The sequence below is a fragment of the Epinephelus lanceolatus genome, chromosome 23 (genome assembly GCF_041903045.1).
Source record: "Epinephelus lanceolatus isolate andai-2023 chromosome 23, ASM4190304v1, whole genome shotgun sequence".
In the NCBI taxonomy this organism is placed as follows: Eukaryota; Metazoa; Chordata; class Actinopteri; order Perciformes; family Serranidae; genus Epinephelus; species Epinephelus lanceolatus.
Genome location: NC_135756.1, coordinates 14,762,501 through 14,778,628, shown reverse-complemented (window position 1 = coordinate 14,778,628; position 16,128 = coordinate 14,762,501). Strand labels below are relative to the sequence as shown.

Sequence of the window (16,128 nt, the reverse complement as noted above, 5' to 3'; positions counted from 1 at the left end):
CTCATATCAATAAAGTTGTCCAGTCCTGCTTCCATCAGTTAAGAACTATCTCCAAAATCAAACCCATGCTCCCACATTCTGACTTAGAAAAAATAATCCACACATTCATCTTCTCCAGACTCGATTACTGTAACTCACTCCTTTCTGGCATAAACCATAAATCACTCTGCCGCCTCCAACTGGTCCAGAACGCCGCAGCTAAGCTTCTTACTGGTTTTAACAGACGGCATCACATCACCCCAATCCTGGCTTCCCTCCATTGGCTCCCTGTGCGTTTTAGAATTGATTTTAAGATTTTACTGATCACTTTTAAAGCCCGTCTGGGTCTGGCCCCAAGTTACATAGCAGAAATGTTGACCCCATATGAGCCAGTACGCAGCCTTAGATCCTCGGGCAGGGCCCTCCTGGCCGTTCCAAAGTCGAGACTTAACTCTAAAGGCGACCGTGCTTTTTCCAGCGGGGTCCCTCGACTTTGGAACGACCTGCCTGAGGAGATAAAGCTTGCAGAATCAGTAACATCTTTTAAATCTCTTCTTAAAACCCATTTTTATAGACTTGCCTTTATGTGATGTCGTCTTTTTATTTATTCTTTTTGTTTATTCTTCTTTTTATTTATTTTATTCTATTGCTTGTAATTGTTTATTCTTTGTTATTCTATTGTCATTATGCAATTTTTTCTTTTTATCCTTCTATTTGTTTGTTTCTAGTATTTAAAAATAAGTTTTATTGCCTTTATTGTTCTTATCTCTTTTAACATTCTGTCTTATCATTCTGTCTGTTTTGCTTAACTTCACCTCAATTTTAGCTTAATTTTGTCCTACTTTTGTTTGCCCTCACTGTTTTGACTCTGTTGCTATAGATATCCTGCGTTTGCTTTGTTTGTCAAAGCACTTTGTAAACTTTTGTTTTTAAAGCTGCTATATAAATAAAGTTCTTCTTCTTATTATTATTATTTATTTAAGATTAAAATTTGTGTATTTGTACAAAACCAAAGATGATAACTGGCTCATTGTCCATTAAAGTACATTGTCAAACTCTGTGCTGCTTATACTACTATTAAAGGTAGGCTACGTTGTCAAACTCATGTGTTCCTAATACCACTACCATTTAAAATGAATTGATTGATTCATTTTCCTTCTCTTCTTCATCTCAATGTCTTTGGCATAGCTCTGTTTCCTTTTCCGTAGGTACTCTGCGTAGGTGCTCTGCGCTCATGACCTGCATCCCTATGCTCTCTGTAACATTTCTGCTTTTCTGCTGCACTTAATTTGGCCATGCCTGACAAAAGGAACAATAACAATGAAGATAACAGGAAATTATTAACAAGAAATGGGTACTAATGAGCTATTTTATGCATAACAACTTCTTTATAAGCCTTTACTGAAGCGTATTTACACAAGATAGTCTGGTGTTACTCGTCGTCACTGGTGTTACCACGAGGAGCAGTAACACCAGTGACGACGAGTAACACCAGTGACAGTTTTCATGAAATCTGTATTTCACATAATGGCAGCTTCAGTACCTCAAACCACATGTTGCTAATCATACTAAACTCACTAAAATATGTAATTTAATCCAGTTATTATCATTTTTTACATTTCCCTTGTCATAAAATAAGTCATTCCAGTGACACCAACTAAAAGCCTCACCTGAAATTATGAGATAAATGATAATATTTCCAACATTTGAAGAGAGGCAGTAGAGTTACCAAGTGTCTTCAGTTACAGTTCTTCAGGGAGTAGGATGGACAGTAGGAAGTGATGTCATAAGTCTTTGGATTTTTTTCAGAATAGGGATTTGACACCGGAGGACAGTAATTTCCATTATATTATTTATAATATTTAGTTGGTATTTTATTTTGTTATGTTATCCACTTCATAAATGTGATATTGGTCTAAACATTATTGCATTTAAAATGGGAGATAAATATCTTTTTAAACATAAAACATGCCCTTAAACTTCCACACATTCAAATCAATCAAATGCTGTTGAATAAAAACTACAGTAAATACAATTAATCTTTAAATACAATAAATAAATTACAATAAATTCTTAAAATCATTATTGAATGGTAAAAACACATAAATAAGCAAAAGAATACATACAAAGAACAACAATTATATTAACAATTTTACAACATTTAATAATACTAGTCCATACCCATTGAGTGCACAGTTGCCCACGTACAGTTTCACATGGTGTGTGTTTGGGATACAGGTCATAGGAAATTGCAGGTTAAATAGTCAGCTGAACCCATTAAGAAGAGCAATGTATTCAGACAGAGGTTTTGTGAATTTGAGAGTACGATTGCAGCCACAGTGATCGGTTGCATTTTAGCCATTTTTAAGCATTTTTCTGTTGTTATAGCGCCACCCAGTTGCCAATTAGAGTTAAATTTCTCCAGTCACCTTGAGGCGTCCTTTTCTACATATCTACCAAGTTTAGTAAAAATCGATATGGCGGTTAGGCCTAGATAAGAAATTAAATACATACTGGGATAAATAAATAAATAAATAAATACAGACATAAATCAATGTTTAAATACCTACTGAGATAAAAATAAATAAATCAATACAGAAATAAATCGGTGTTTAAATACATACTGGGATAAATAAATACAGAAATAAATCAATGTTTAAATATATACTGGGATAAATAAATAAATAAATAAATAAATAAACAGAAATAAATCAATGTTTAAATATATACTGGGATAAATATATAAATAAACAGAAATAAGTCAATGTTTAAATACATAATGGGATAAATAAATACAGAAATAAATCAATGTTTAAATATATACTGGGATAAATAAATAAACAAACAGAAATAAATCAATGTTTAAATACCTACTGGGATAAATAAATACAGAAATACAGAAATAAATCAATGTTTAAATGCATACTGGGATAAATAAATAAACAAACAGAAATAAATCAATGTTTAAATACCTACCGGGATAAATAAATACAGAAATACAGAAATAAATCAATGTTTAAATGCATACTGGGATAAATAAATAAATAAACAGAAATAAATCAATGTTTAAATGCATACTGGGATAAATAAATAAATAAACAGAAATAAATCAATGTTTAAATACATACAGGGATAAATAAATAAGTACAGAAATAAATCAATGTATAAATACACAAAGGGATAAATAAATAAATAAATACAGAAATAAATCAATGTATAAATACATACAGTGATAAATAAATAAATAAACAAATAAACACAGCAATAAATGAATGTGTAAATTCAAATTTGGATAGATAAATAAATATATACAGAAATAAATACAGAAATGAATTAATGTATAAATACATACTGGGATGAATAAACACACAAATAAATAGAGAAATAAAGAAATGCATAAATAAATAAACTCAAGAAAAATAAACGTTGAAATAAATATCAAAATAATGCAAGAATCAATACGTAGAAGTTGATTACTTAACAGGACATGAATAAATAAATATGTTAAACTTATCTCCACATTATTGTACAAGCGCATGTATTTATGTTTGTATTTTTTGTGTCTATATGTTCATATGGTAGGAGGTCACAACTTATGCATTTATTTCTTTCGGTATTTGTTTCCATAATTATTCCAGCTTTATTTTATATATTGCTTTATAGATATTTTATGTAATCCTGTATTTATTTCTACATTAATGTATTATCATATATTTTAGTTATTATTTTTTATTTGTTTATAGCCATTTTTTGTCCACATTTATTAGTTCCTATAACACTTCAAAAAAAAAATCTGTTTGAAATTTCTATCATTCAAGTTCCCTACTCTATTTCTATATAAAGACACTGTATGCCCACTGTTGTATTTATGTATTAATAATGATACCATTTTATTGGACTGTATCCAGGCAGACTCTGTACCTGTCAGGACAAACCCAGGGCTGCGCAGTTACATCACATTGACGCATTGACGTAATGCGTGTGCCGAACGCAACCAGGAAATAAAAGTAAACAAGGCAGAGGGAGACGAAAATACTTTGTAGCGAAGGATCCATATCCCGAGAAAAACCCAGTCAGAGGCGGACTGGAAACCGGTAAGACCCCCGTTGAGCCGAGGAGAGTCGGGTGCGGCAGCAGCTAATGCCAGCTAGCTCGACTCGGCAGTTTCCTGTATTACTGGACTGTGTTTACAGGATGAAATGCCCTCGTGACCATGACTTATAAACATCTTTTTGATATTTATCACAGGCTGAAAACACCGTCTTGGTCTGCACGTATTCTCTGATTGTTTAGTTGCTAATTGCCTAAGTTTGTTAGCGTCTCTTCCCTCATTAATTTCAGATTTAGCTATGTTAGCCATCAGATCGTCGGAGGAGGAGTCCACTGAGATGGAGGAGATGGACACCTCGGAGCCCAACTGGTGCTGGTTCTACCTCGCTGAGTGTGGAGTGTGGCATATGTTTGAGGTAGTCCACAGTCCTAAACATGACTGTCTCACCGTCCTTACACTGTAATACCTGGGTCTATAATGCTGTCTAGTGCAGTTCAGGTTTATTTGATTATTTATTTTGAAATATCATGATCACTTAAGTCAGGTAAATGTGCCAGATTTAGCCACACAGGCTCATTTTCATCTGCAGCCCCTGGCAGCTTGGTGGTGTATGTGTATATGAGGAAAAAATGTTGGTGTCATTGTTTAAATTGAACATCACAAAAGGCACCAATGAAAGAAAAACAATGATAGCTGAATTTTAAAAGGCACTTTTCTTCTGACACTATGTTTATTTTATTTTATTTTTGAGATTTAGAATTTTATTATAATTTTTCAACACATTACACACCACAAAACTAAACATAAACTATACAGAGCAACCTGTTTAAAGGGATAAACATTAAATGAAAAGAGGGAGGCATGAGAAATTATTCACAGTTTTCACAATGGTCCACAATAAGATGGAGGTCAAGAGGGTTTACATGAGTTCCGTGTGGGATCTTAAAGTGGGTTTCCTAATTGTTCCATTTCAACGTGAGGAGGTCTACTTTATTTATATACTTTACCAGGAACTGACTGAGGGAGCATCAGAGGCCCTCCATTCACACATAATTAGTTTGCGTCCCAGCATGAGTGCAGTCTGAATCCACTCTGCATGTGTGGAACTCAGATCTCTAAGAAGTGAAGGATCTCCTACAAATAGACGACAAGAAAAGGGAATTTTGTGGGTCTGAATTTGTCAATCTGGGCGCTAATTCCCATCCAAAATGTATGTAGGTTTGGGCAGCACATGCATCAGAGTCTCTGTCACTGAGTGGGATATCACAGACTGTCACAATGTGTTTATCACACAGGTGGACACTTCATTATTGATAAATAGTCTGTCGATTGACTGATCAATTAATCGTCCTTTCATCTCTCACTTAGACTAATGTATGTTTCTTAATCTCCCTGTCAGATTGATCCCAGTGCAGCCTGCTCTGTGACAAGTGCTCAGATCGAGCAGTGCTACAACAGAAACCAGCGAGGCGTCATGGAGTTCTACACGGCCAAGTACACCTACAGACTGGACTTCTCAGGTACGATGACGAGTCGGTTGAAAGTACTTCATCAGACGGCGAATATTGTGCATGATTGTGAGTTCTTGTGGCTCTAATCTTTGCTGAATTCCTCACCAGTGATGCGGCAGATAAATGTAACGACAGGGAAGCAGCGGCCGATCAAACGCTCCCTCCACTCTGCGACTGGCTTTAGGTAAGATCTGGTGGCATGCAGAGTCTTTATGTCTTCTGTTCATCTTGCCATCAACCAAGGGGATATGTTGGAGCAGTCAGGGTGAGGTTTGGGGGTAAGGATACCATGCTTTAAATTATTGTTCAGGGTTCAAGCATGTGTCAGCCTCAGGAATCCTACCAGCTCCACAGGGTGACGACCTGCAGCTGACCCTGAACTTTGGTCTCAACATAAACACGAGGAGCTAGAGAAAAGAGCTTTTCTGCAGAAGGCACATTCATCTCAGAAATGTTGATTTTTTAACTTTATCGCATGTTTTTCCTAAATGTCACTGGTGTATTGACATAATGCAAACACACTCAGACTTACACTGCTGAAAAAATTTAAATACTGATCCGTGTTTCCTTTCTTTCATTCATTCCATCAGGTTTATTTGTGATAATCCGGCCTTGCCTGTTCCATGTCACTGGGAGAGAATCAATACAGATGAGCCCTATCAGGTAACACACATAACTGTTGACTGTTCACTTAGTTTGATACACAAACACATTGTTGGTTAGGATTTCATTAATACAAGTATTAAAACTGACAACACTTATTGATACTTTTATTGACAGGACTGGTGCAAAAAATAAAGACATGACATGCAAAGATGTGAAACAGCTATATTATTATTATTATTATTATTATTATTATTATTATTATTATTATTATTGTTGTTGTTGTTGTTGTTGTTGTTAATAATAATAATAATAATAATAATAATAATATTATTATTATTATTATCATTATTATCATCATCAAATAACAAGCTAAATTGTGTCCTGAATTTCCTGTATATATACTCAGGGTGGAGCAGTTGCTACTAAAGTCTGGTAAACAAATGTCTGCCTCACTATGAGTAGATAGTTTCAAAGGTCCCATGTTGTAAAATGTCAGATTTACATGTCTTTTAATATAAAGGAGGTGCAGGTGCTGATGAAGCTTTTATTTACTTAAATTTTGTATTTGTATTTATTTTTGCACACATAAGAGATTTAAAAGCAAACCAAATTAAAGGATAAAAATAAATGTGTCAGGAGAGGTCAAGAAGCCAACAGGCTTATACGAGGGACCTCACCTTTCTCAAAAGTCAAAAGAAACCAACAATTTACAATACAAAAAAAGAAAAGAAAAAGAAAAGAAAGGAAAAAGAGAAGAAAAGAAAAATGACAATTAAAACATCAAAAGCAAAAATCTACACAAATATCTAATTGAAAAACTATTTGAGGTCACAAAAACCCAATAGAATTGACAAAAAGGGCATATAAAACATACATAAATGCAATGTAGTTAGGCATACTTCATGAATAAACTTCATGAATTAGGTGAAATGACATATTCCTTTTAAAAAAATTTTAAGGATGATGAGCTCATAACAATATGTCTTTTATCATTCCAGATTTGATGGAATATCTGAGGGAAAACTGGCCTTGTTTAGTTTTATATAAAGGAAGATGAAGATAATCAACCTGTCTAGTAGTGTAAGAATGAAGTTGGGAATTTAACAGGAATTTTTTTTTTAAAAGAAGATGGTAAAGAACAGGGCAAAAACATGCATTTATATATAAAAACATATCTGATGAATATTGATGTTGTACACAGACAGGATATTCAGTTTTTTGAAGAGAGGGGCAAACAAAATAGGTAGTAAAGCTTTACAAGCTGATGAAAAGTCATTAATGTAAATAAGGAATAATAAAGGTCCTAATACAGATAAGAAACAATAAACTGTGAAGACAATAAAGCCTCCACAGAAATAGCATTTTGAGTCTTGTGTGTGATTTATCCTGGCTTCATATGAGCAGAGGAAATCTCCGCTCGTCGTTAGGCTAATTTATACAATGTAAAATGCCATAGGCTTGTGCTGATAATGTTAGCATGTTGTATTTGTTTGGAAAATGTGTTTAGTATAAGACAGTTGTTTTGTCAGTGAACCTTGTGAGTTGTAATGGAGCCAAATTTTGTAACGTTACCTTTGTTAAACGTTGCTGTTGTCCCTGGTTTCATATGAGTAGAGGAAAAGTCTGCTAGCTGCTAGGCTAATTTATACAATGTAAAATGCCATAGGCTTGTGCTAATAACGTTAGCATGTTACATTTGTTTGGAAAATGTGTTTAGTATAAGATGGTTGTTTATCTGTGAATGCTGCGAGTTATAGTGAAGCTGATTTGTGTACTTGTGTTTGAAACGGTCTCTATTAAGCCATGTTTAATGTGCGTTTAATCAATTAAACTTTACAGCACTTCACAGAAACCCCAATGCTTACTAATGTTCTGCAGAGTGACACAGACACACCACCGTACAAGTATAAATGCTCACAGCGACTTAGTGTAGGCTATGGTGTAGGCTCTGCATAGAGCTGACGCACAAGTATAAATCAAGCTTTGAAGCTCGTGCATTCTCTGATATGGGTGAGAATTAAGTTCCATTTATCTTCCACTATGACTGAAAATGCTGATTGTCCAGAAGCAGTCTTCTTAAATTTTCTGCAAACCTAAGAAAACTGTCAAAGGACCAGCTTGTAGCTCAGGTGTGATTGTGTTTTTGCAGATCATCCAGCTTGGAAGAGACACCTACGAGTTTAAAGAGGTCGCCAGACTGTACGAACGGACAATGGATCATCCGATCAAATCCATCCAGAGGATTCAGAACCTGGACTTGTGGGAATTCTTCTGCAGGTAGACAATTGCTGTGTTGTGAGTGGACGGCACAATGTCCACAAGTGTTTGTTAGTGTTAGTGGAGGATTCTGCTGTGAACTCCTACTACAGACAAAGTAAATCAACAGAATGAAACAATGGATTTTGATGCAACATTTGAGACTACAAGGAGAAACAAAGTGATGATCAGTTCTCTGTGTTGTGTTGTCATTCCCTGGTTCTCCCCTAAGGAAGAAAACACAGTTGCGAAAAGTCAAGCGCACATTGGATATTGAGGAGCGAATGCTGTTTCATGGCACAGGACACAGTAACATACAAGCTATATGTACTTTTAACTTTGACTGGCGGCTCACAGGAAGCCATGGCGATGTCTATGGGAAAGGTAGATCCTTCTGTTTTGTGATGTAACATCATGAAACAATTCACTGTTTTTTTGTGTCTGATTTTAACATTTTATTTTTCTTTCCCACAGGGAGCTACTTTGCCCGGGATGCTAAATACTCCAGTAAATTCTGTCACACCACAGGGAAGCACAACACCACCCTGCAGAGACACGGCCTCGCCCCTCCAATATTTGCTAGTGAGCCGCCCTACAAGTCCATGTTCCTGGCCAGAGTTCTTGTCGGAGAATACACAGTCGGTCATCCCATGTACTGCAGGCCACCCTCCAAGGACACCAGCTTCACCAGCTTTTACGACAGTTGTGTGGACGACATGGCCAATCCAAAGATTTATGTCATTTTTGACAGCAATCAGATTTACCCAGAGTATCTGATTGAGTTCTACTGAGGCCCAACAACAAGGCAAGTCTGATCCAGAGCCGAACAGGAGCATGGCTCATCTATAAAGTGCCTTTGGAGAAACTGGGAAAACGAAGACAATAAAGACTCTGTGTACAGTTTGTGTACTGTACAGTGTATTCTGGAGCGGGCACTTGTGGTCGGAATGTTTCTGCAGTGTAAAAAGATATTTAAAGATGGTTTTTTGGGGGAGGGCATTTTAGCCTTTAATTGATAGGGCAGACAAGTGTGAAAGGGGGAGAGAGAGGCTGCAGTTGAACCCGGGCCGCTGCAGCAATAGCCTTGTACATGGGGCGCCTGCTCTATCCACTAAGCCACCGACGCCCCTCTGCAGTGTAAAAAGGATGAAATTACTGATTTGAGATCAGTCATTGTGGCAGTTTTGTATTAGATGCAGAAAAACGTGCTTGCTTCTTCAATATCTGTGCACAGTTTAAAATAAGAGAGGCACTTGCAGCCTGTAGGTCAGTGATACTCAACTTATGGGGGCCAAATCTTGCTCGCAGTAGGGTCCTGGGCAGCCCGTCAACCATTTTCTAATTCACTGTAACACAGTGTTAATTTCGTTAAAGAACACTATGACAAAAAAAGAGTATGTCAACAAGAGACATTGACAAGCTAAAAATAGATCATAAAAACAATGACGAAACATATGATTAATTTTCTTCGATGAAACAAGACAGGACAAAAATGTTAGTGGTGTACTATCGGACATTCGAAATTAGAAAAGAGGAGAATAAATGACCAGTTTTTTCAATGAAATTTCATAGAAAAATGTTTTAAACTAGGAAGCCAAGAACGGCAGTACTTGCATTTTTATAATGCGATATGAGCGATGTGAGGTCGGAGCGCCTATGTGTCAGCAAACTCCAGTAAATAGTCAGTGCTAGAATAGAGTAGAATAGAAGTCCTTCGTTGTCATTGTACCAGTACAATGAAATTTAAAAGCTACAACTGTACACGGTGCGAGTTAAAAGGAACAACTGTGACAACCCAGATTAATACCTTCATACCTTCATCAGACTTGTGAGCTGTAATTCGGCAGTAAACAAGAAGCTGTATGTGTCGGATTGTGGATGATGGAGCTGTTGAATAGATTTGTGGAGTTTGTAAGTTGCAGCGGTGGCTGTTAGCAGCTAGCTCCGCTTGTTTCAGGGTGAAATGAAGTTATTTTTCTGCCTCTTAAAAGTGGGATTGATATGTCTGAGTTTATGATGAATCTGGGAACAAATCCTAGTTGTCACGTTTGTGATCTCAAAGTTTTTGAGTCCATAAATAGACAGATGTTGAGCTTTTTTATTGGCGATCAGTAAGTGTGTGCAGATAAATCATCCCTTAAACCTGTCCAAAACTCTGCCGGGGAAATGCAAGTTTGTAAATGTGAAGAAATTATTTGTAGTTGTAGAAAAAAAGTCTAAATTTTAAGACATGATACAACCTGTCACCTTGATTCCAGTTTCTGATACCTGTATTAGGGCTGGGCGATATAAGATAAGATAAACTTTATTGTCCCAAGCGGGAAATTTGTCTTGGGAACATAGTGCAACATAGCTGCATAGCCGTTACAACCATCATATACAAACAAGACACACAGAAGACAACCATGTAGTACGCAAGGCGCAGATTTGAATAACATAACAGTGCAATTAGGACTGTACGATATATCGATACATTTTCAAGCAAGATATTGATTTAGACAACACTGTTTATATTGATATAGGGTCAAGCTGCGTTACATAACGCATACTAGTGAGCATCTCGCCTCTCTCATACTCTCCACACAGCTCCGCCCCACTCACTCACTCACTCACTCACTCACTCACAAGTTCTCCAGCAACATTCAGAGAGACACAGAGCTGCTCCTCTGTTTAATCTGTCTGTTAGTCCACAGTGTGACATCAGTCTGTATGTTGCACATGCTACACTAAATCAGTCTGTGAGATGTGGAAAACAACTTTTTAACTCCTTCCACAAAGTTTTTTTAATTGTTTCAAACCTACTTGATACGTTTTTACTCATGTTATAGTTTTGTTTCCTATGTTGCAAACCTTTAAACCTCTGTAGCTCCAGTGCTGTGTGCAAAAACGTTAACTGTACAGCCCCGCTATTTATTTGATAGAATTTTTCATTTACATGTTGTGCAGCTGTATGTTTTAAAACAGGGGAAAAATCCCTGTCTTTGCATTTTATTTAGATCGCAGTCTGTTTTTATAAAAGTGATTGTGACATCTGAAATGTGGCTTTGACTTCCAGCTGAAAACATGTTGCCCATTTCATAGAAAATACCGAGATATACATTGTGTATCACCAGTCAGCCTGTAAATACCGAGATATGAATTTTTGTCCATATCGCCCAGCCCTAACCTGTATTAGCCCAGGTATGAAGGATAAAAATGAGTAAAATGTGACTTAAACAAATTCGCATTTTCATCTAAAGTGAAGACCAAATCTAAAGTAGCTGCCAAAATTAACACTGCAATTCAAATACTGGGAATTCTTCTTGTACTTTAAATGTAAATAAGGTGTATGAGTGCATCAAAATGGAGCCTGTTCATAACAACTCTTCAGAAAGCGGCCCCGGGCAAATCAAGTTGAGTATCCCTGCTGTAGGTTACAGGTGGTGTCCTGCCATCGGCCACAGCCCCTCCTCCACATCCACAGTGCCACGCATGAGCTTATTTACAAGTCATGTAGACATTATTCCAAAGGACGAAACCAAAAACCACAAGACGTTCCTGCTCACTCATTCAGCACCGTGACCTGTCGGTTAGTCACATCAACATATCTGTGTGTACCTAGTACAATGTATTACGTAGGCATGGATTAGTTTTTTTGTTTTTATTCAGAAAAACGCTTCTACCTCTGCATTATTTTTAACCATGCATCAGTGCACTTTCCCCCCTTTCCATGAAAGGTTCTGTAACTGTGTCACAATGACATAAAGTCGTGATGTCTTGTGGTCCTTGAGCAATATGTTTCTGTGTATCTTTTCTGAACATTGACTTCAAACTTGAGAAAACTTGACAGCGGCTGGAGTTGGGTTTTGTGGGTGTTTGCAGCCGAGTTCATTCCAAAGCAAAAGTAGATCAGTTCATTCGACTTAAAAGAATACTTGACCCGCAAAATGACCATTTGTATATCAGTTACTTCCTGTGTGTTACGTGGAATATGTGAAGAAAGCTTTTATTTCTCTGGCATGTTTCCATGGTGAACGGAGAATCCAAAAAAGGTGAACATTCTTTAAAAATTAAAGTCATTGGGAACCTAAAATATCACTTCAGTCAGGAACACTTTAGTCAACAAAAACTTTATTTCCATTTGCAGAATTATATTTGGCGGTATGGCTCTGTTCTGGGGCCCCTTTGCCTTTCCTCAGGCCTATGTAGAAAGCCTCTTCTACGCACTTACATGGAAAGTAGGGGTGTCACGATTCTCCAAATCCTCGATTCGATTTGATTTTCGATTTTAGGGTCACGATTCGATTCAATTCTCGATTTTTTTTCTTTTTCTTACAGCACAGAGGCCTATGCCATTTTTAGACTAGTCTAGTTTACAATCATTGGTTTTATTCATTAAATTTTGTACAGTAAATCTTATTTCAAAATGGGCTACATATAAGTGATGCAATTTCCATTATTCTTGTGTAATGTATCAATGCGAATGTTGTCGACATAACTCACCGGGAATGCAAAATATTTCCACACTGGTGATTTAAGAGAAGTAGGAGCGGCTTCAAGCTCCAGTGCCACGTCTCCTTTATCTGCACTTGCCATGGTGTAATAAACTGCAGGTTAGCTAACTAGTGGCGTCGGTTACAATGTGCTGCGTCATCATGTGCTTTTAACTCTTTGCACACCTCCCTGATGTATGTAAACCTGGGGGGGAGGGGGGGGGGGGGGGTGATCGTCGATCCTCTCTTTGATTTCGATGCTCGAGACCATGACGTAATTTCGATCGATATCGATAAAAAATCTAAATCATGACACCCCTAATGGAAAGCCTAAGGCAGGGAGAGCACACCTCCCTGCCCTTCCATGCGCCTACATGGAAAGCCGAAGGCAGGGAGAGCAGCAGCAAAGACCCCCCTGGGAACAGAACAGAGCAGCATCAGTGACAAACAGAAATGACACTGATAAGTCAGACACAGCATGAAAAGGAGGAGCTGGGGTGGAGGGAGTGCAGTTAGTTACAGTGTGGGGTCCATGCTTACTCCGACAGCTTGTTAGACCATCACAAAGAGGCGGGGCTTAGTGAAAGATCAATTGATAAACAAGTGGTCATTATGCATTTTGTGAAGCATTCCTTTATAACCATCTGAGTGTGATGTCACCACCTGCGAACACGTTTCTTTGAGGAATAAGCAGGTTTTCTTTGCACCTGGTGTAAATTTATAATTAAAAAATGAATGTAGCCAGCACATGTACAGTACTGTTATAAAAATTAGCCACAAAATGTAATATTGCATTGCTGTGTGCATTTCCTCATAGTAAATGCAGACAAGTGAAGACACTATCTGATGTCTTTATCATGGCTGTGTGTGAGTGAGTGTTGGGATGTATGAAGCTATATGTGTGTGTCTGTAATCTGCACGTTACAACTAATAAACTTTTAAATTAAGCGCATTATTTCTTTTTGAAAACATTTCAGAGACTGATGGGAAACTTTCTTATGCTCTTCCTTTTTCTTTGAAGTGAGGAAAGCCAGCCTACCTCAGGGGTGTGGCTATTTATGACATCTCATTCATTCAAGAGTCAGTGCATCAGTGTCAACTTTAATAGATACCTGAGGGAAACCAGAGAGAATACAGCCAGTTTTAGAACGTATTTATTTAGCTTTTGTTGTGATATCTGTTTAAACTGTGTCAGGACAATGTGGTACAGTAAAGACGTGGAGTTCATGGACACATCGGACACCCCGTGGTTTTGGTATTTCCTGGCAGATTGTGGAAGATGGCACAAATTTGAGGTAAATTTTGAATACTAATTTAGATCACTGTCTATCATGATCTACATCATCATGTCTATTACCTTATAAGACTTTATAGAGCAGATTGTCTGATGTACTACAGCTTAACTTGTTACTTTCTATCATCCCACAGGATGACTCCGATAACCCCCTCAGAAGTGAGGATATTGAAAACTATTACCAAAGAAACCCAAAAGCGGTGGTTAATACATCTTCATGCAACCGTCACAGCAGGATCGATTTCTCAGGTATCTGACTACATTTTCTTGTTCACATTAAGTCTTCATTTATATATTAAAAATACTGCATTGACATGACTTCTGTGTTCTTAAACAGCAATGTTACACACTAACCTCAGCACAGGAGGGCAAAGACGAATCCTTCGGGGCAACGTGGAGAGAAGGTGAGGCTTTAAACATACATCAAACGATTTACATGCACAGCAGTCAATCATGGACATGTCAGTATGGTTTCTTGCAAAATGAAAGTGAAACTCTCAGCACGGTTTCTCTTTCCTCCCACAGTTGCTCCTGCTTCAGTGCTGCTCCCGTCTTCTGGGAAAAGGTTGACCCCACTTGCCCATATCAGGTAACAACAAATTAACATGAGCTAACTAGAAACTAAATTTATTTTGTATTCCTGCACATTAATTTTGGCCTTTGTTTCTGTCATACCGGAAGTAATTTAGTAACTTGAGTTAGTCACATCAACATTTAATTCTTGTAAACAAACAGTACCGTGAGCTTTATAATTAACTAACATTAGCAAGCTGTCTAGTAGCTCCATTTTGTGCTTCTTCATATCAGGTGACAACAAAAAAATGTTAACTAACTAGAAACTAAATTTATTTCATATTCCTGCACGTTAATTTTGACTTTTGTTTCTGTCATCTTGGAAGTAACTTAGCCAAAGTAACTTGAGTTTCTAATCATATTAACATTCTTGGAAACACCCAGTACTGTGAGCTTATTAATTAAGCTAACATTAGCAAGCTAGCTGTCTAATAGCCCCATTTTGTGCTTCTCTATATCAGGTGACAACAAATTAACAATAACTAACTAGAAACTAAAATTATTTTGTATTCCTGGAACGATAATTTTGGCTTTTGTTTCATCTTGGAAGTAACTTAGTCATAGTAACTTGAGTTTCTAACCATATCAGCATTCTCGCAAACATTCAGTACTGTGAGCTTTTTAATTGAGCTAACATTAGCAAGGTAGCTGTCTAATAGCCCCGTTTTGTGTTTCTTCATATCAGGTGACAACAAAAAAATGTTAGCTAACTAGAAACTAAATTTATTTCATATTACTGCACGTTAATTTTGACTTTTGTTTCTGTCATCTTGAAAGTAACTTAGCCAAAGTAACTTGAGTTTGTAATCATATCAACATTCTTGCAAACACCCAGTACTGTGAGCTTCTTAATTAAGTTAACACTAGCAAGCTAGCTGTCTAATAGCCCCATTTTGAGCCTCTCTGTATCAGGTTAAAACACATTAACAAACTAACACAAAACTAAATTTATTTCATATTCCTGCACGATAATTTTGGCTTTTTATTTCTGTCATCTCGGAAGTAACTTAGTCACAGTAACTTGAGTTTCTAATCGTAACAACATTCTTGCAAACACCCAGTACCGTGTGCTGTTTAATTAAGCTAACATTAGCAAGCTAGCTGTGCAGTAGCCCCATTTTGTGCTTCTCCATATCAAGTGACAACAAACTAACGTAAACTACAAACTACATCATTTCGTATTCCTGCACATTAATTTTGACCTTTGTTTCTGTCAACTCTAAGGTAATTTAGTTACAGTAACTTGCTAGTCATAACAAAATTCTTGCAAACAACCAGTACAGTGAGCTGTTTAATTAAGCTTACATTAGCAAGCTAGCTGTCTAATAGCCTCATTTTGTGCATTTCTATATCAGATGAAAACAAATTAAAATTAACTCACTAGAA

The 16,128-nt window shown here is 36.9% G+C and overlaps 2 protein-coding genes across 2 annotated transcripts in view; both read left to right on the top strand.

The window, feature by feature from the left end:
- Positions 1 to 3,968: 3,968 nt before the first annotated feature.
- On the top strand, positions 3,969 to 13,822 carry LOC117249106 (protein mono-ADP-ribosyltransferase PARP11-like). The gene is made up of 8 exons (XM_033614498.2): positions 3,969 to 4,073; positions 4,321 to 4,445; positions 5,430 to 5,550; positions 5,650 to 5,725; positions 6,132 to 6,204; positions 8,297 to 8,424; positions 8,636 to 8,787; positions 8,878 to 13,822. Exons 2-8 carry the CDS (start codon positions 4,329 to 4,331, stop codon positions 9,192 to 9,194), a joined length of 984 nt encoding a protein of 327 aa, XP_033470389.1. The 5' UTR covers positions 3,969 to 4,073; positions 4,321 to 4,328; the 3' UTR covers positions 9,195 to 13,822.
- A 137-nt stretch (positions 13,823 to 13,959) lies between these two features.
- Positions 13,960 to 16,128, top strand: part of parp11 (poly(ADP-ribose) polymerase family member 11) — a 3,361-nt gene continuing 1,192 nt past the window's right edge. The window contains exons 1-4 of the mRNA XM_033615267.2: positions 13,960 to 14,170; positions 14,304 to 14,418; positions 14,507 to 14,573; positions 14,695 to 14,758. Of these exons, the coding sequence (XP_033471158.1) occupies positions 14,075 to 14,170; positions 14,304 to 14,418; positions 14,507 to 14,573; positions 14,695 to 14,758 (342 nt within the window). The 5' untranslated portion in view covers positions 13,960 to 14,074. The remainder of the gene's footprint in view (positions 14,171 to 14,303; positions 14,419 to 14,506; positions 14,574 to 14,694; positions 14,759 to 16,128) is intronic.

Bases quoted from the DNA above. Each gene is read 5' to 3' on its own strand.
- LOC117249106 (XM_033614498.2), top strand. From the start codon at position 4,329: ATGTTAGCCATCAGATCGTCGGAGGAGGAGTCCACTGAGATGGAGGAG. The intron at 5,726-6,131 runs GTAAGATCTGGT...TCATTCCATCAG, and splicing joins CACTCTGCGACTGGCTTTAG to GTTTATTTGTGATAATCCGG. The intron at 6,205-8,296 runs GTAACACACATA...GTGTTTTTGCAG, and splicing joins ATACAGATGAGCCCTATCAG to ATCATCCAGCTTGGAAGAGA.